Source organism: Kogia breviceps, chromosome 1 (genome assembly GCF_026419965.1).
Source record: "Kogia breviceps isolate mKogBre1 chromosome 1, mKogBre1 haplotype 1, whole genome shotgun sequence".
In the NCBI taxonomy this organism is placed as follows: domain Eukaryota; kingdom Metazoa; phylum Chordata; class Mammalia; order Artiodactyla; family Physeteridae; genus Kogia; species Kogia breviceps.
The window spans coordinates 121,303,803-121,324,957 of NC_081310.1; the positions used below are offsets into that span (position 1 = coordinate 121,303,803).

The window sequence follows — 21,155 nt, forward strand, 5'->3', positions numbered from 1 at the left end:
CAACAATATAGTTCAATAATTGTTTGAGTACCTATGTTAAATGTTTATATTATGAAATAATTCAAACATACAGAGGAAAAATAGATAATACCAAAACCAGATACCCACCATCCAGATTTGACAAACATTAAAATTCTGCTACGCTTGTTTTGTATTTTTAGACTTTGAAAAAATCCAGTGAATTCTGACAAGTAGAGACAAAGGAGGGTGTTTCAAGTAAAGAAGAACAGGAACAAAACCACAAAAGCAGGAAAAAAACAGTGTTCCAGATAATCTTGGATAGACCAGTTTGATTGTAGGAAAACAATGAATAAATAAACTCCTTAAATGAGCCTTGAACATCTAAATGAAAGGTTTATACTGTATTAAAATTCTCCTGAGAATGAAAAGACATTAAAAATTGAACAGAAGAGAAATATCAGGATGGTTACATTTTTAGGTAGCTGCATATAAAGTAGATAGAAGTGAGGATGCAGAGTAGCCAGTTAGAAAGCCACTATAAAAAGAAAAATGAGCAGTCAAGAAAATCCTATAGACTGCTGGGTAAAACAAGTGTATATTAACAGACAATCTATGAATAAATACAAAAGGCCAATAAACAAATACAGCATGCCAGACATCATTTGCAATTATAGAAACACAAAACTAAAACAAGAAACATAATTTTCTACCACTCAGATCACTGGCAACTGGGAATGATTTCAGAGAACTAAATTATATAAAGTCACTATCTTCTTATCCCTGGAATTCTATAATAGCCTCCTAAATAACCCAGCCTCTACATTGCTGCTACAGAAGTTACTGTAGGAATCAAATATGAGGACATAATCCTCATGTTTAATGCCAGCTCTAGGTAGGCCTCTACAATGAGGATCTTTCATGTTCAAGCCCCAGTTTCCATCCAGTCTCATTTTCCCCTACTCATTGCTTCATATTGTGTCTCATGTTGGCTTAAATATTGTATTCTGGATGTTTTTATGATATGAGGGCCTTCCAAGTTGCTCCCCAACCCCCAGGCCTGTTAGGAATAGGGCCACACAGCAGGAGGTGAATGGCGGGTGAGCAAGCGAAGCTTCATCTGTTCCTCCCCGTTGCTCACATTACCGCCTGAACCATCCCCCCACCGACCCATCTGTGGAAAAACTGTCTTCCATGAAACCGGTCCCTGGTGCCAAAAAGGTTGGGGACTGATGCTATAACTTACTAAGTCTTACTTATCCTTTAAGACTCAGCTTAGGTTTACCTATTTCAGGTTGTTTCATGATCTCTCATGTAAGCATTAGGGGAAAGTAGAAAAGCATATTTTGAAGAGACAATGCTAAAAATTTTTTTAGAACTTAAAACATGAGCTTCAGATTGAAAGTGCTAATTTCCAATCAAGATGAATAAAATTAAATGCACAACCAGTGAGAGGAAAGACAGACTGCCTACAAAGAGATGACAAGTAGACTGACAGCAGACTTCCTAGCAGCAACAATAAATGTCAAAGGATATTGTCCTAGTGCTGAGGGAAAATAACTGGTCATTCTAGAATTCCATAGTCAGTTAAAGAACCATTTAAGAATAAAGACAAAATACAGATACTTTCAGATATAAGACTATTAAGAGTTTACTATCTATAAATGGAAGAACCACTGAAGTTGGCACTTCAGCAAAAAGAAAAAAACAAACTAAGAGGGGAAAGAGTAAGAAGCAAGAAATGAGGGTGAACACAAAAATTAGTAACATGTTAAAAAACAATGTTGATGATGAAATAATAAAACAAAACTGTGTTTAAAAGAACCAAACTTCTAGACAATAATAAAGAACAGGGAGTACAATGAGTAGTCATTCAGGAGGAATACTGAGATAATGCATCATTTGGAAAATGCTACAGTTCTACTCTTTTAGTAGTTTCCCTTAAAATGAATATACATAATTAAATTTTTCCAATAATTTAAAGCTTCCAAATCAGCAATAAAGAAAACTTACGAATCTGGCAGAAGACCAAAAAATGCAGAGGATTAGAAACCACATAAATGCCTTGTCAAAAAAACCTTTTTTGTATTATAAGTATGCAAATTAAAAATACTTTTAATATATAACAAGAAAATATCTACAAAGTGAAAATTCAGGGTACAAAGTTGTATTACATACTGTAACTCAAACATTGTGGTAAATAACCATGAATGTGTTTGAACTGAAGAAAATAAAAAGATACACTTTAAAATGTTCCCATGATTTACTTCAGGTGGTAGGACTACTGGTCATTTTTTCTTTTATCCTTTTCTGAATTTTAAATTTATGATGACAAGATTATTTTTATAATCAAGAAGTTCCTCCTATTAACACAACATTTACCTTGATGGTTCCAAGATCCATTGGATTTTTCACAATATCATAGTAGTTATGGAGTCCCAAAGCATTAACGTCAACAGGATTATAAAAGGGCCATGCATATGACAAGTGTTTCTTTGCAAGCATTTCTTTAAGAATCTCATCACAGTGCCTTAATTGTTCAGTTACTTTAACATTCTTTACAACTTTATACTGTTGCTGAGAATCCGTCAAAACATTTGTCAGCGCATTTTCTTTTATAGGTGGCATTTTCCCTGGTTTTTTTTCTGTAAGTGTTGAGGAAGAGTCACCACTTGCTTTAACTACTGAAGCTGTAGGAGTTGTATTTGCTTTCCTCTTCACACCCTTTGTAACCTAAAACAAAACAATTTAAAAACAAAAAGAAAACTATATATAAGGTGACATTCAGAGCAACAGTTTTCACACTTTGATCATTACCCTTATCAGTTAAAAAAAGGAAATGATATTTAGCACCAAGTCTTCCATGTAGTAAATATTAGTAAAGGTTAATTTTTCTTTCATAGGTAAAATAAATAGTTCAGCTATTTCCTTCCCACAACCCAAAGAACTGTCTGGTACAAACCTTTGAGACCAATGAAAGATGGGGGGAAAAAGTCATGGTTGTATCAAAAAAAGTTTCTGAATACCTGAAACCAGCTAGGGTATACAATTTTTAAAAAGAAAATTATCAACCCACCAAGTTTTGAGCCAATAAAAGTTATATAACCCAAAAAAGAAAAAAAAAGTATTTGGACAACTGATATTAATACTACAAAGATACTAAATCAGTTCAAATTCTACCTAAGAAATCTCTAAAATTTGGTTTGCCTCCCAGGTCTCTGTTCACAAAATGTACACAGACAAAAAGATTGACTGCTGTATGCTGAAGATCAATTTTCTTATCAACTTAAAAAGAGGTATAAACTAACACACCATTGTAAAGCAATTATACTCCAATAAAGATGTTTTTTTAAAAAAGGTACAGACATCACAACAAACTTACACTGAAACATTTTAATGCTACAGTAAACTTACTTGGGTGCCTGTTTGTGAGTCAGAGTTCAGTGGAGCACTTTGTGCCATGTTTGAAGGAGAAATTTCTTTAACAGAAATTGCTACATTCTGTTGAGTACCTAGTAAAGTGTGAACCAGAGTCAGTATCTGAGTAAAACATAAAACTATTTTTCTTTTAGCATTCTATTGTAATACATTTAGTTCAGCTTTTAAAAATATAAACACAGTTTACACTCCCATTCCCCTTTGAAACCCTCCCACACATACTTGCTGACAATTAGACTGATTTAGATATAATATTGAAGACTTCAAAACCTGTTATATTAACGGTAGGTTTATCGGTTTTATTCAAAAAGGTGCCTAGCTTAAACTCAGACAAACAGAACTCTGTGATTTTAGCTTCAGGTTGCTGTAAACCCGAGCAAAAATTTCAGACACCGTGGTGATAACTATATGGTACTACGTGAGGTCTTCAGAATGCTCTGCATAAACATCCTAGGACATTTGTTTCAGATAGTCTATCACTGGCTAACACAGAACAACAGATGTAAACATAATTCTCTTATAAAAGGAACATTTGTGCATGTTCTTTTGCCCTATATGTTCCCAGACAGTGCTAGGACTGGAGACATTTGGATCACATCACCTTGAAATCTATTACAGTCAGCACTCAGTATCCATAGGTTCCACATCTGCGGATTCAACCAACCATGGCAACCATGGGTTGCCAACTCAAGAGGCAACCCAGGGATATGGGGGACCACTGTACTATGCCATTTTATATAAAGAACTCGAGCATCCGAAGATTTTGGTATCCACGATGGGTACTGGAGACAGTCCATTGTGGATTCTGAGGGATGACTGTATTTCAAAAGCCCGTCCTTTCTTTTTTTTTTTTTTTTGCGGTACGCGGGCCTCTCACTGTGGTGGCCTTTCCCGTTGTGGAACACAGGCTCCGGATGCGCAGGCTCAGCAGCCATGGCTCACGGGCCCAGCTGCTCCACGGCATGTGGGATCTTCCCAGACCGGGGCACGAACCCGTGTCCCCTGCATCGGCAAGCGGACTCTCAACCACTGCGCCACCAGGGAAGCCCAAGCCCATCCTTTCATCTAGGCAACTCTATTCTTCTAATTGCCCAGGCCAAAAACTCTGGAGTCATCTGTGACTCCACTCTCTCTCAAACCCAATTTCCAATCCATTAGCAAACTTTTTTGCTCTATCTTCTTATCCAGAATCCAACTATTATTATAGGTGGTAATAACCCTGAATTACTGCAGTAGCATCCTACAAGGCCTTCTTTCCTTCTGCTTTTTACATCCTATAGTCTATTCTCAAAACAGCAAGCAAAGGGATCTTTTAAAATTCAAATAAGATCATGACACTTCTGCTCAATGTTCAGTGGTTTCTAATCTTCTCTCCAAGTAAAAGCCAAAGTCCTCACAATGGCTTGTAAGGAACCATATGACCTCTACTTTTTCCCCCTACCTCTGCGCTCCTTCCAACGTCACTTTCTATCACCCTTCCCCTCACTTATTTCACTCCAGACTACTGGCCTGCCGTCCTCAAGTTTGGTAACCATAAGCAGACTATTTTCTCTGCCTGGCAGGAGACAGCCTCATGGCTCACTTCAACACTCCCTTCAGGCTTTACTCAAATGTCATCTTCTCAAGCCACCCTATATAAAGCAACCCTCTCTATTCCACTACTCTTTAGTTCTCTTATTTTTTCCATGTCATTATCGTATTTGACATACAACATAGAGTATCCCTGACTCTCCAAATTCTATAAATCTGGGAGTTAACAGAACACAGATGGACTTTACGAAAATATCTAATATCAAGTCCTGAAAAATACCTCAATATTTAGAGATTGAGTAGAAGAGGATGATAAGGCCAAGAAGACTATAAAATGGGAAGTAAACCCTCACAACTAGTGTGCACCAAGAAATAAAGGCATTTCAAGAGACAGTAGCCTTCTAAAGCAAATGACAGGGATAAAGTAAAATGAGAACAGAAAAATATTACTTAAATTTAGCAACATAAAGACTACTGACAAGAACCTTTCTAGTGATATAGTAAGGCTAGAACCTATACTGAAGTGAGTTCATGAGTATGTAAGAGGAAAGCAAAAAACAGGACAGTGGCTGGAAGGATATAGGGAAAAGGTGAGTTTTAAGATGAGATACTAGAGAATGTTTACAGTATAATAAAACTAACCTGATAGAGAATGAAAGATTAATGACACATGAAACAAAGGGGATAACCAAAGGAATAAAATCCTTAAGAAGGTAAGGAGAGAAGCAAGATCCAGGTCATAAATGAAGGCAATGGCCCAAAGTGATGGAAGGGAAAAGGCCTTTGCCCTAGCTGACCCCCTGGCCTGGAATGTTCTTTGTTTATAATCTTAACTTCTCAATGAGGCCTACTTTGAACCTATCACATATGTCTCTTTCACTACTAGAATGTAAACTCCGAGATGGCAAAAGTTTTTGTTTTGTTCATTGATATATCCCAAGAATACACAACAGTGTTCTGGTACATAAGAGGTACCCAAATATTTGTTCAATCAGTAAATCAACACCAATTCAATTCAAAGTACTACTTAAAAATTTTTTTTTCTTTGCCATAAAGTATCAACATGTAAACACATTATTTAGACTAGCTAACATAAGTATCAAAATGTAACCACATTATTTAGACTAGCTACCATCACATGGCAGTTTCCCTACCACTGTGCATAAAAAGTGACATGACTTAGGCAGTAAAAAGCTCCTACTAAAAGTTACTTGGAAACCTAGACCTTCACACCAAAGCCAAATCCTACCTATCTGTCAAGGCCAAACTCAAGTTATATCATCTCTAAAGCGTTTCCCAGCTTTTCCAGTGCAAGTCAATTTCTCACTCTTGAACTATAGCACATACCACGTGTAATTTCAGCTGACACTTATTGTAATGCATTGCCTTATTATTTTAAAAAGTTTTATTTCAAACTTAAATGTAAATTTAAACTGAGAGTTAGGGTGGTTATACTTTTTTGTAGTCCCAAAGTATATGCCTTATAGGACAAACATCCAAGTAGGTACTGACAGAAAAACAAAGTCAAAGAACTTTTGTCTAAGGGAAACCTATGCTTTTAGCAATAATCTGAGCACCTGAAATAAGTAGCTACAACTTAACCATCAAGAAACTGTTAAAGTGTTTTAAAGGAAAACATTCTAAAGGTAAGTAATTTCCTCCTTGCTAGAGATAATATTTTAAGTCAGCAATAACTGTCACCTTGTTTTAACAATTTAAGTAACATGCTGATCTATGTGTTTTTTGCCTCACAAGGGTTTATTTTAAACCTCTTGTGTAAACCTATGCTTATACTGTCAGACTTACGATCAATCTTCTCCAAAAATAAAAAAATAAAAACTTTATTAAATAGTGAGTATCTCACAGGATGGATGGAAAGCAAGCTATAAGTCATGACCCATCCTAAAGATCTATTAACAAGCAGCAAAAAAGTAGATCATACTACCAAGAAAACAACCTCAACCATCACCTGAATTGGTACTAGTCTGATATGTCCCAGCCACTTAACATATACTTTACAAAAATTTACGACCATGAAAGCTAAATATCTTCCAGATATTATAGATGAGGAAACTAACATGGAATGATTAAGGAACTTAACCAAGGTTTACAGTTTCAGTGACCCAAAGATAAACCAACATTTGACCTATGACAATCTTGATTAACCTCTACAATAAACCCATCTGAATACTTAAGATTAAATTTATAACTTCATATTTAAATATTAGGATTATTAGCGGTAAAACACCTCCCCCTAAAGTTCTGAGTTAAGAGCTAGAAAAAGAGAATCTTCAGACCCAAAAGCAACACTTTATTCTTAGCTATGGGATCTTCTGACACAGAGAAATGCTGGCAATTTTGGCCCTCTTAATTAGTATAGCACAGATACATGATCCACTAAAATAGTAATAGCAACTATGAATTATTTGGTGCCTACTATGTGAATGGCACTATTCTGTAGGAAACTTTACTCCAAGGCCATAATCTATACAGTCCTCCCAATCTTGTATGATAGCCATCCTTGAGCTCAAGTTTAGCAGATTGTTTAAAGGGACATTTTAGATGTAGAAGGACTTCTAGATGTCTACCTCCTTTCAGGTATTTATTATTTATTTTTATTTATTATTATTTTTTGGCCATGCCGCATGGCTTGCAGTATCTTAGTTCCCCGACCAGGGATCGAACCCGGGCCCGTGGCAGTGAGCGTGTCAAGTCTTAACCACTGGACCGCCAGGGAATTCCCAGGGATTTATTATTTAATTCTAGTCATTATACTTACACACACACTCAAATATATATGAAAAAGAGAAAGAAAGAGAACATAAACCTTTTCTTGCTTACCTTTCTTTATTCTTTCCTTACCACCCACAACTTGCTCTTCTTGTGGCATCTGAGATAATTTCTGCCTGAACAGCTTCTCTAGAGTTTGTGCCATAAGAACAATGTCATCTCCAGGCTAGAAAATATATAAAATGTAACATAAGTTTACACAGTATGGTCACTGTATCAAATTTCTATAATTCAGGCTACCTTAGTGAAGGCAGTGCCACAGTACTCTTAGACAGTATTTACTAAACAGTAATTATCGCTTCTAAATTAAGTATAGCAGCTCACATTTAAAATTCTAACATCATGGGGCTTCCCTGGTGCGGCAGTGGTTGAGAATCCGCCTGCCGATGCAGGGGACAAGGGTTCGTGCCCCGGTCCGGGAAGATCCCACATGCCGCGGAGCGGCTGGTCCCGTGAGCCATGGCCGCTGAGCCTGCGCGTCCGGAGCCTGTGCTCCGCAACGGGAGAGGCCCGCATACCACACACACACACAAAAAAAATTCTAACATCCTACCCCTATAACTTCTAAAAAGGACTGAGGATGTCATTCTGAGCACTAAGGGTTAAAATCCAACCAATCCTACTAATACAAAAAGGTATTCGAAGTTAGAATTTCTACCTTACAAATAGGTTAAAGCAAAACTTGTTCATGGCTGTGAAAAGTACCTCATGGTTTGACTTGATGTGATTCAGTTTTCAATTAACTAAGCAATAAAGTGACACTGTAGAGCTAAGTTTTTTTTTTTTTTTTTTTTTTTTTTTTTTTGTGGTATGCGGGCCTCTCACTGTTGTGGCCTCTCCCATTGCGGAGCACAGGCTCTGGACGCACCGGCTCAGCGGCCACGGCTCACGGGCCCAGCCGCTCCGTGGCCTGTGGGATCTTCCCAGACCGAGGCACGAACCTGTGTCCCCTGCATTGGCAGGCAGATTCTCAACCACTGCGCCACCAGGGAAGCCCCCCGAGTTAAGTTTTTAAATCTTAACTATCTGCTTAGAAGTCTTCATCTTGCTTTACTTGACTACTGAGAAAAAACTAAATTACAAAGCAAAGCCTAAAGCAGACACCTATTTCTAAGTTAGGTAGTTCAGGAAAATTACTGAATTTTGTTTTAAAAAATTAAATGTAAGAGGACTCTACAATTATTAAAATGAATTTGCCAATGGTACTTTCAGAATACCATTAGCTCTGATTTTTAAAAAATTCATGTTAGCTAATAGTCTTAAATCTATTATACATAAGGTGGCACTGATGATTACCTTGGAAACTAACCAATATTTCTATTACATTTCAGTGTCACTAGTGATTTTGAATAAATGGAATGTAAGTTTAAAAATTTTTAGATAGCATAGAACAGCTTGAAAAGGATGCATTACTTAGGGAAACAGGAATCCTATATGGAGGAAAGTTGAATATACAAATCCAATTTTATGGATGAAGACAAAAGTGAAGATTAAGTTCAAAATCTCCACATATATTATCATACAGGCTAACACATTAATACAAATGCAAAACCACTACTGAGATATAACACGATGTGTCTGATCTTTAAGTTAACTTGTATGAAGTTTAGAAGTATATAATTTGGCCTTCCCTGATGGTGCAGTGGTTAAGAATCTGCCTGCCAATGCAGGGGACATGGGTTTGAACCCTGGTCTGGGAAGATCTCTCATGCTGCGGAGCAACCTAAGCCCGTGTGCCACAACTTCTGAGCCTGTGCTCTAGAGCCCATGCTCCGCAACAAGAAAAGCCACGGCAAGGAGAAGCCCATGCACCCCGCTCACTGCGACTAGAGAAAGCCCGTGCCCAGCAACAAAGACCCAACTCAGCCAAAAATAAATAAATAAATAAATTTATTGAAAGAAAAAATAATAAGTATGTCATTTGTTTGGCTTCTTAGATTATAACTAGAGATCCATACCATAAAAATTTAACCAAGATTAGTGTATAATAAGATTTATCATTCATATTATAACTAAAATGGCAGAAGTGTAGTAGAGAACATTTTGAGATAACACTTTATTCACAGAAACCAGCAATCATTAGTATTTTACTTTTTAAAACATAATAAGCCATTATACCTATTCAGACAAAAATATATCAAAAAATATGGCAAAATGAACAAATATTGATACATGAAAATTAGGAAATGAAGTAAAAAACATTATCTTTAAAAATATGGAATGTACCCCAAGTCAAGACTTGAAATTTGAAATCAGCACACTTGTTTATACACATCTCTTTACTCTGTATGTAAGAGAAAAGAATTAGCAAGTATAGCATAAGGCTTACAGACCTTGTTGTATAAATAACAATTTGAAAACATTGTATTGAAGTCTTCTATACATTCTGAAGCTTTCACATAATATTTATGTTCCAAGCGCTTCTTGATTGTATTTAAATCCACTGGGTTTTTTATAATGGTATAGTAATCCTATGGTGTAAGAAGAAATTCTAAATGTTAGTAGTAAGAATGAATTCACTACAACAATTGGTACCCAAAGAAATTTAAGAAGCTATATACCTGTAACTTGAGAGAGCAATTGATTAAAAGCGATAATATAGAAACCAAAACCTTTTGTCATGAGAAACAAAGTTGATTACCATGGCATTTTTCTTCAGATAGAAGGGGAAAAAAAGCCAATAAAGAAAGAATAACGAAATAATATAAGAGTAGAACCATCCTGGAAAATAACAAGGGCATGAAGAAAAAGAAACTAAAATTTATGGAGTCTGACAAATCCAGAGTATGATCCCAGCTCTACAGTTTACTAGTTATATTACAAATTACTTAACCATTCTGTTATCAGAAGGCTAAAAGTTTTTAATATAAGACCTAAAGTTGAATTCTGTATGTGAAACACCTGAGTCTGTCAGGATGTGTCACGAGTGACTTCTTGGAGAAGGGAACACTTATGACAACCTTACACCAAAAGGTCAAGGGACATGTGCTATATACAAGAAAGCATATGTTGATACTTACAGTTTACCACAACTTGCTAAAATGAGAATTTCAATGCTCAGAAAAACGAGTTTTTTGTTTTAGGAAAAAATACTCGTTGGGATATTCTTTAGTGGTGCTGAATAATTTGTTTATTAAGTTAAATATATTTCATAATATTATTTCTATCAGAGGATATTTACAGGGTTTTACTTGTTTTAAACTAACATAATTATAAGACACACTCACGGGCAACTTTAGTTTGACAGCATCCACAGGCTGCTGAAAAGGCCAGGAAAAACTATGCTTCCACAAAGCCTTCAGGACAACTTTTTGTAGATACTGCAGTTGATTCGTCAATCGCCCATTTTTCTTAGTATTTATATACGCTGGTGGTGGAGGGTTAACAATAGCTGTTTGTTGACTTGGCAGAGACATTCTCAACTGCTTCAAGTCCTTATATTCTAGTGTTGTCTATAGGTACATGCCCTAAAAAACAAAAAAAAAGAAACCAGAAAACAAACAACAGAAAAACTGAGTTTTTGTGGGGTTTTTTTGCGGTACACGGGCCTCTCACTGTTGTGGCCTCTCCTGTTGCAGAGCACAGGCTCCGGACGCACAGGCTCAGTGGCCATGGCTCACGGGCCCAGCCGCTCCGCCGCATGTGGGATCTTCCTGGACCAGGGCACGAACCTGTGTCCCCTGCATCGGCAGGCAGACTCCCAACCACTGCGCCACCAGGGATGACCAAAACTTGAGTTATTTTCAAAGCACCTTTAAAGTGGTTTTTATAGAAACAGAAAAGTTTTCTTCAAGAGTAGCAGATTTCATATTTTAAAGCATATCATGACTAGGACAGCAGGAAAAAAGAAAAAAGAAAAAAGAAAAAAAGAAAAGCCAAATGATAAATTTATTTGTACAAATACGAACCTTTTTCTATGTAAGCACTAAAAGTTGTTTCATTATGTATGCCTCCATTTTGGATGATTTAAGTTATTCCAATCTTTTACAGTAATTTCTTTCTGCCTTTCTTAAACACAAATTGAGGTCTTAGCAGGTAAAGTCTATAAATTCCTGGTAAAAATGAAATAACAGGGAATGTTAAAGAGATGGTTAAAGAATAACTATCTGAGTATAAAGTTATTCTATAATTATTAATCAGTGAGGGGAGAAAGGCAAAGGAATTTTTCTGGCTAATTTAAATAAAGTGATTTATTTTAAAAGCGAATTACTAGGAAGAAAAATGACAAGTGCTGGGCTTCCCTGGTGGCGCAGTGGTTGAGAATCCGCCTGCCGATGCAGGGGATACGGGTTCGTGCCCCGGTCCGGGAAGATCCCACATGCCGCGGAGCGGCTGGGCCCGTGAGCCATGGCCGCTGAGCCTGCGCGTCCGGAGCCTGTGCCCCGCAACGGGAGAGGCCACAACAGTGAGAGGCCCACGTACCACAAAAAAAAAAAAAAAAAAAAAAAAAAAGACAAGTGTTAATATGCTACTCTTTAGTGAATATTTCTACACCTAAAATAAAATAGTTTAAAGCTTCACGAGTATTTCAGAAAGATGGTATCTAACATTCCTAGACAACATTATTACTTTAAGGATAAAAGAGCAAAGGTACTACCAAGTGTATCAGCAAAGTATGACTATTAAATAAATTGTCCATTTTTCAGTGTTAACATTTAGCCAATTTACTTTTTTTTTTTTTTTTTCATTAAAGCAGTGTTTGTTTTCAGCTCTTGCTGCATATTAATCACTTGTGGGTCCTTCGTTTAAAATTGTGGCAAACTACATACAGCATAAAATTTACTATCTTAACCATTTTAAGTGTACAGTTCAGCAGTGTTAAGTATATTCATATTTTTGAGCAACTAACCTCCCGAACTTTTTCATCGCACAAAACCCAAACTCTATACTATACCTATTAAACAACTCCTCATTCTCCCCTCTCCCCAGCCGCTGGCAACCACCATTCCACTTTCCGTTTCTATGAATGTGACTACTCCAGGAATCTCACATAAGTAGAATCATACTGTATTTGTCTTTTTGTGACTGGCTTATCTATTTTAGCATAATGTCCTCAAGGTTCATCCATATTGTAGCATATGTAAGAATTTCCTTCATTTTAAGGTTTAATAATACTCTATTATATGTATACACATTTTGTCTCCCCATTCATTCATTAACAGACACTTGAGTAGCTTCCACCTCTTGGCTATTGTGAATGGTGCTGCTATAAAAACATGGATGTATAAATATCTCTTCAAGACCCTGCTTTTAATACTTAGAGATATATCCCCAGAGTGCAGAAGTGGAACTGTTAGATCATATGGTAATTTTATTTTTAATTTTTGAGGAATCCCATACTGTTTTCCACAGCAGCAACACTGTTTTACATTTCCACCATCTACAGGGTTCCAGTTTTTCCACATCCTCACAACATCTGTTACTTTGTTTAATAGTAGCCATTGTAATGGGTGTGAAGTGTTGTGGATCATTTAAAAAATACCAATGCGCTTCTGAGATGGCCCATCTACCAAGGTCCTCTTGCCTTTTGGGATGGACCACACTGTCTATGGAATGTGTATCTCTCTAAATAAATCCACTTCTTACCTATCAAAAAAAAAAAAATACAAACAAAAAAACCAAAAAACCATTGCCTAGGTCCAAACCTCTGGAGATATAGCTTGAGAATCAGTTTTGTTTCTTTTTTAAGTTCTCTGGACATTCTGATGTGCAGTCAGGTTTCGAACCACTACATTAAAATGAATTAACTTGGAGATGACTTATAATTTTATCTCATCATTTCACTTTTCTCCTCATCTTATACAAATATGAACTAGAACTCAATAAAAAGTCATTGATGGAGCTTCCCTGGTGGCACAGTGGTTAAGAATCTGCCTGCCAATGCAGGGGACATGGGTTTGAGCCCTGGTTCGGGAAGATTCCACATGCCGCGGAGCAGCTAAGCCCATGCGCCACAGCTACTGAGCCTGCACTCGAGCTGGCGAGCCACAACTACTGAAGCCCACATGCCTAGAGCCAGTGCTCCACAGCAAGAGAAGCCACTGCGATAAGAAGCCCATGCAGGGGCTTTCCTGGTGGCGCAGTGGTTGAAGGTCCGCCTGCCGATGCAAGGGACATGGCAGTTCGTGCCCCGGTCCGGGAGGATCCCACGTGCCGCAGACTGGCTGGGCCCTTGAGCCATGGCCGCTGAGCCTGTGCGTCCGGAGCCTGTGCTCCGCAACAGGAGAGGCCACAACAGTGAGAGGCCCGCGTACCGCAAAAAAAAAAAAAAAAAAAAAAGAAGAAGCCCATGCACTGCAACGAAGACCCAATGCAGCCAAAAATAAATAAATAAATAAATAAAATTCTGGTTTACTTTGATAATCACATAATAATGTAGCATCACCTTGTCAATCATTCTATGGTTCCATGGGCAAGTTGCCTGAAAATCAGATCCCTTTTGTCCACACAACAGCTCATTATAAAATAATCTTGGGAATTCTGGAGAAATTCTTAAAGATAATATATCATTTACGGATTTCAAAAAATAAACAAGTTTATTTGAATTTTAACATCCACATGGTTTGAATGGTATACCACAAAGTTTCCTTTCCCATTCTTGTCCCCCAGCCAACCAGATCCCCCTCCTTACTCTTAGCAATTTCTTGTGTATCCTTTTTGAAACTGGTTCTTTACACTTAATTCATCTTAGAAAATGTCCCAGAGCAGCCCCCTCCCTCTTTAATGCCTGCATAGTATGTAATCTTATGGATGTGGATATATGGATATTATAAGCAATGTTGCAGTGAGTATCTACTCATTAATAAGTAAATATATCATTGCATACATATGCCAATACCTATTGGATATATTTCTTCCTTTCTTCTTTTTCTTCTTTTGGCCTGGCCTACTGGATTTATTTCTATTGACAATTTCTGGGCCAATGCATTTAAATTTTGCTAGATGTTTAACTGTTCCCTATAGGTTATTCCAACTTGTAGAGTGAAATTTTAAACTTCTAAGAAAAAGAGAGCCTTTAGGGTTGTTGTGAATGTTTCAGTCATCCCTGACAAATACATATAGGCCAAAGATTTCCTGAAATGCACACATAAGCTAAAAAATGTTTCCAAAATGTTACAAGAAACATATAAGTTATTTTGCTGTGTGGTGGCACTTCTGGTTGGGTTCATAGATCTTACACATGCAGGGAAGCAGTACAGCATAAAGAGCTTGGATTCTTTAAGAGCTCGCATCACAAGAAAAAAATTTTTTTTCTATTGCTTTAATTTTGTACCTATATGAGATGATGGACATTTACTAATTGTATTGTGATAATCACTTCATGATATATATAAATCAAATCATTATGCTGTACACCTTAAATGTATACAGTTCTGTAGGTCAATTATATCTCAAGAAAACTGGAAGAAAAAAGAAAACAATAAAAAAAACCCCACTGTCTAAGAATCTATTGGTCTCGTCTGATTTTCTAATTCAGTTTGGTTTCGTATACTTTATTAACATTTTCTGAAATTTACCTTTTTTTCCCTGTTTTAAATTATTTTTGCTTAAAAGCCTCTGGTGTTATATCCCTCAAAGCATTCTCTTTTTTTCTATTTGGGTTTTGTGTATTTATTAGGTTTGTAAAAGACTGCTTAATAGTTTGGTTTCAAATACTCCTATCTCCTGTATATCCTGAATAAAAGTGGTGATAGTGAGATGAAAAAGAAGTTTGGATTCTGAATATCAGATGCCTCTAGGGCTCAGAAAGATCAAAAGCAATCTGCCCTGTGATGAGCTCAAATACTGACTCCAAATCCTGCACCATCAAATTAGCCATCTCCAGTTCAAGGGAGAAAATGGTTTCTTCAAAATAAAATCAGGTTTTATTTAAGGTCAATCAGGTTAATTTGTAGAAAATGTATATTCTTCACAATGGTTCAGTCTTCTCATCTTCTCCTCCCTCAATCTTCTTGTCTGAAATCTTTTCCCAGATACTCTAGATAACACCCCTGCTGAAGGTCCTTGCTCTCTTCTGCCTGTATCTTCAATACTTCTATACTAGCTTACCCTCCATATAAACTTTCTCAAGTCTCCTTAAAAATTCCTCTCTTGATCCTATTCTATCCTTGTAGTCTCAATTTCTCTCTTCTGTATCTCACACCAGAGCATCCTAAAAAATAACAGTCTTTACTTCCCACATCACACATGACTTTTTCCTGCCATTCCTCTAAAACTCCCCTTACACTAAGGTTAATACTTACGATATTTACTTGCTAAATCCAATGGATTCTTTTTGAATCTTATACCTTACTTCACCTCTCAGCTATATCTGTCACTAGACTATTGTGACTCTCTTGAAACTCTTTTCTGGTTTCCAGGATACCACTTTCCCCAGATTCTGTTTGTTCACTTACTAAATATTTACAAAGCACCTACAATGGTGGCAAGCACTGAGCTAGGAATTGGGGGATACAATAATCTCTTTACAGAGACTTATAAATAGGCAATTCCAACAGGATACATATAATTATTGCTGTGACAGAGGTTAAGAGGGTGCTAAGGGAACAAATAGGTGGGTCAGATTAGAATTCCAGAGGAATTCATAATCTCATCTTCTGCTAACCCATTAATATTCCACAGTTTTTCCTTTGTCTTCTTTACTACTTTTCTGCAGATCTCAGCCACTCCAAGGCATCAAATACCTCTAAACAACTGACTCTTGAATATAAATTTACATATTCTGAATACTTATGGTGTTCCTAATTTCCATCTCCCAAACCACTCCTTTTGTTCAATCACTTGTTATCTCCCACCTGAATTCATGCAAGCAATGGTGATGCTGTGATTTTTGTTCAGCAACTTAAGATCATACTGCTCAACCTATAGCCCTTCATGACATACCAATAAACAAACCCTCTCATGGTCCCTTGCCTATCTCACTAGACTCACCTCTTGCTACTCTCCCAACATGGTGCCAGCCATGTTCAAAAATCTGCCAGTTTTCCACTGTCCCACCTACTCTTGTGCTCACACATCTAGGCTTTTGGAAAATTTCCCCTCCTCACCAGAGCTCCCCTCTTTTTTTTTTTTTTTCCCGGTATGCGGGCCTGTCACTGCTGTGGCCTCTCCCGTTGCGGAGCACAGGCTCCGGACGCGCAGGCTCAGCGGCCACGGCTCACGGGTCCAGCCGCTCCGCGGCATGTGGGATCTTCCCGGACCAGGGTACAAACCCGTGTCCCCTGCATCGGCAGGCGGACTCTCAACCACTGCGCCACCAGGGAAGCCCTCCCCTCACTCTTTAGACTAACTTCTATTTCATCTCAAGACCCAGCTCAGTTATTGCCTACCCAGAAACCCTCCCTTGCTCCTTTCCAACCACCCGGGCCCTTCCCACAGGTCCCAAAGCACCCTGTACATACCTCATTTTAATTCTTAACACAAGCCAGCCCTTGAGGCCTGCCCCAACTTCAGATTCCGCAACACCCAACAAAGGGTTTAGTATGTTCCAAGGGCTTAATAATGTTAGTTGAACGAATAAATGAATCAAGGATGGGAAATTTCCTGTCCCAAATGATCACGCCCAGAATAAACACACACAAAAAAGTCAACTACAGCTAAAGCTCCGTGCTTTCTCCTGCATTCACGAAACTACAGTGCAAGCAGTGATCCATCAATCCAAGACCTAAGAGAACTACAAAGACCATGAGTGTTTTTCAAATGGGGAGGTGGCTGGACCGCCATCCCTTGGACCAACCTTCCTCTTCTCACCCCTTCCTTGGGAAAAAAAATAACAACCACCACCACCAAGCGTTTAAGAGGAAAGCCAAAAAAATTTTAGAGGGTCCACTGGGGCAATGAGCTTGCAGCTGGTAAGGCCAAAGGAAAGTAACTGGCAGCTCACCTGGTCTGCAGGCACACGCCGGGATGGCCTCTCTAACTGCCTCTGCTGTCGCACAATGTTGATGGGGGAGGGGAGGAGAGGAAAAAACGGTTATTTCCCACCCAAGGTGACAGCGAGGGCTCGGATCCGAGAGTAGTGCTTCCTGCAGGGGCTCCCTTACCCCTGTGGAAAGTACCTTCTCTGACCGTCCCCTTCAGCTTGCACAAGATGAAGAGCTGCAGGGAAGTAGCTTTCCACCCTCCGTCGCCGCCAGATCTCGCCCCAATGGTGGCCGCTAGCGGGCAGCAACAGGCGCCTTTAATGGAAACCCTCCGCGGGCAACCTGCCCATTGGCTGGAGCGTGTCACGTGGCCCGGCCTGGAGTCCGACCGCCAAAAAGGTGCTTGAGATCTGAGCTCTGCGGCCCCAGGCTTGAGCATGGATCGGAGGTCATTCACTCACCAAGTGCACGTTTGCTGTGTGCTTTCTGAATGCCAGGCCCCATACAGGGAGCTGAGGATTTAGGAGTAGGAGCGCCGCCCTGAAGGCGTTTACCGTCAAAACAAGTCAGTGGATTAGCCCCCATGTCGTTTTGGGGATTCGTGAGTTTTGACTTGCGGTGTTGTCATGTTTTACATACTTTCCTCCCGCCCTCCCCAAAGCTCCATTCTCTTAAACGTAGTGAGTGCTCAGCATGTGGTAGCAGCTGAGGTTGGAGCCAACATGGTTCATTGGGTTTAAAATAGCACTTAAGATCTGTTTCACAACAGCTGAGTAAGGAGACTGAGTTTGGATTTTGAGAGTTTTGACCACTACTTCATCATTATTTGTGGATGTGAATTAGAAAAATATATTCAGCACAGTAGTTGCCTTTTGGATCCAACTGCAAACAATGTTTCTAAATTCTTTAATATTCATTCCTAGATGGAAGGATGGATGAGGGAGGGGAGGACAAAAACAGCTGACGAACTGCTTGAGAAACCCGTCAAAAACCAATCAACCTCCAGTTTCCTGAAGCTCAAATCCGAGGGTCATTAACATCTTGGCATGGCTTGATTCAGTCACTTTTATGTGAGAGGAAAGGTCCTCAGGACTAAGTGTTCACAAGAAAGCCACACACTACTAGAGGTCAACATAAATAACTAGTTGCAGGCATTTTTACATTAGAGAGACTCTTCTTACTCAAAAAGCTGAAAATGCTTTTCTTTAGTGAAAGAAAGGACTAAAGGTCTTTGTTTCCAAGTAACCCAATGACCAAGAATTGTGTGGAAGAGTTAATACCATAGAATTTACTTTATTTAGATTTAATACTTGTGTTCTTATTTTAGTTGTATAAAATCTCATTATGCAGGGAAAAGGTAAGGCTTAGGGTGTAACCTAGGTACAGACCTCTGGTGTAACCATCACACCATGAAAGAGCTAAGGGTTAGAGGGGTGGGATAGGGAGGGTGGGAGGCAGATGCAAGAGGGAGAAGATAAGGGGTATATGTGTATGTATAGCTGATTCACTTTGTTATAAAGCAGAAACTAACACACCATTGTAAAGCAATTATATTCCAATAAAGATGTTTAAAAAAAAAGAGCTAAGGGAGGTCAAAAGAAATAAAACCCAGGAATGACAGTGTAAATCTTGCTCACTGCCAACTTTCTGGCTCTCCTCCTGAGAACCAGTGGAAGGGATAAAGGCACACTCCACTGAGAAGCCTGAGTAATCTTTTTTAAAAAGCTAAATCTCATCATGTTAACACTCTTAAAACCATTCAATTATTTTCCATTATTTTAAAGATAAAGATCAAAACTCTTAGGATGAGCTACAGGGTCCTACGTGATTTATCTATCTTCAGCGGCAACCACCCCTCCAGCAATGCTCCCATCTCCAGACACTTACCTTTCAGCTCTTCCCAGTACCCTGTTTCCTCTCTCTCTCTGCTTCTGTACTGGGCTCTTCTCTCTTCTTCCTCCATCCCACACTCAGGTGTCAACCTAAAGTCATTTCCTCAAGGAGGACTCCACTAGATTAGGTCTTACTGTTACACTCATTACAACTTAATTACATAGCACTTATTACTAAATTGTACCTATATAGCCATGGTTATATTTCATGTCTTATTTTCCCCACTAGGCAGTAAGCACCGTGAGTGCAAGGTATCAAAAGCCTTTAAAGTGTATTATCATTGAGTATATTATCCTTTGATCCTGCTGGGTTTTAAGAACTGTGACAAAATCACATTTGAATTAAGGGTGGGAATGGGTGGGGAGAGGAAGTGTGACAAAACCAGATTTGAGTTTTTGAAAAACTTAAAATGGTTGCAAAATTGAAAAGATATGGAGAATGGATTTATTTGGGGGTAGACTCCCCAGGATTTGGTGTTAGATGGGATGTAAAGATGCCTTGGGGTTTCTGGCTTGAAGAAGGCACCATTTACGGGGAAGGGGATTGTAGGAGGGGAAAGCAAGTTTGATGCAGTGGAGAGAGCATTAGTTCAATTTTTTTTGGGGGGGGGCAGTTTATTTTTCCTGCTGTTCTGTTCTTAGTGGAATTTCTATCATTTAGCTGATTTACTTTCAAGAGTTCTCCTTAACTTTATCTTCTCATTCATTCTATTGATTTTTTTTAAATTTTATTTTTTAATACAGCAGGTTCTTATTAGTTATCTATTTTATACAAATTAGTGTACACATGTCAATCCCAATCTCCCAATTCATCACACACCCCCCACCCCCTGCTTTCCCCCCTTGGTGTCCATATGTTTGTTCTCTATGTCTGTGTCTCTATTTCTGCCTTGCAAACCGGTTCATCTGTACCATTTTTCTAGATTCCACATATATGCGTTAATCTATGATATTTGTTTTTCTCTTTCTGACTTACTTCACTCTGTATGACAGTCTCTAGATCCATCCACATCTCTACAAATGACCCAATTTTGTTCCTTTTTATGGCTGAGTAATATTCCATTGTATATATGTACCACATCTTCTTTATCCATTCGTCTGTTGATGGGCATTTAGGTTGCTTCCATGACCTGGCTATTGTAAATAGTGTTGCAATGAACATTGGGGTGCATGTGTCTTTTTGAATTATGGTTTTCTCTGGGTATGTGCCCAGTAGTGGGATTGCTGGGTCATATGGTAATTCTATTTCTAGTTTTTTAAGGAACCTTCATACTGTTCTCCATAGTGGCTGTATCAATTTAGATTCCCACCAACAGTGCAAGAGGGTTCCCTTTTCTCCACACCCTCTCGAGCATTTATTGTTTATAGGTTTTCTGTTGATGCCCATTCTAACTGGTGTGAGGTGATACCTCATTGTAGTTTCAATTTGCGTTTCCCTAATAATTAGTGATGTTGAGCAGCTTTTCATGTGCCTCTTGGCCATCTGTATGTCTTCTTTGGAGAAATGTCTATTAAGGTCTTGTGTCCATTTGATTGGGCTGCTTATTTTTTAATATTGAGCTGCAGGAGCTGTTTATATATTTTGGAGACTAATCCTTTGTCTGTTGATTTGTTTCCAAATATTTTCTCCCATTCTGAGGGTTGTCTTTTCATCTTGTTTATAGTTTCCTTTACTGTGCAAAAG

The 21,155-nt window shown here is 38.4% G+C and overlaps 1 protein-coding gene and 1 long non-coding RNA gene across 3 annotated transcripts in view; one reads left to right on the forward strand and one right to left on the reverse strand.

The window, feature by feature from the left end:
• The window catches only part of BRDT (bromodomain testis associated), a 47,478-nt gene extending 36,346 nt beyond the window's left edge, over window positions 1–11,132 (reverse strand). For both annotated transcript variants that reach the window (XM_059057541.1, XM_059057546.2), the window contains exons 1-5: window positions 10,944–11,132; window positions 10,050–10,187; window positions 7,768–7,882; window positions 3,373–3,470; window positions 2,341–2,691 (exon numbers count right to left, since the gene is read on the reverse strand). In XM_059057541.1, coding sequence (XP_058913524.1) covers window positions 2,341–2,691; window positions 3,373–3,470; window positions 7,768–7,882; window positions 10,050–10,187; window positions 10,944–11,132 — 891 coding nt within the window. The remainder of the gene's footprint in view (window positions 1–2,340; window positions 2,692–3,372; window positions 3,471–7,767; window positions 7,883–10,049; window positions 10,188–10,943) is intronic.
• The window catches only part of LOC136794872 (uncharacterized), a 340,829-nt gene that overhangs the window by 51,312 nt on the left and 268,362 nt on the right, over window positions 1–21,155 (forward strand). The window lies entirely within an intron of this gene.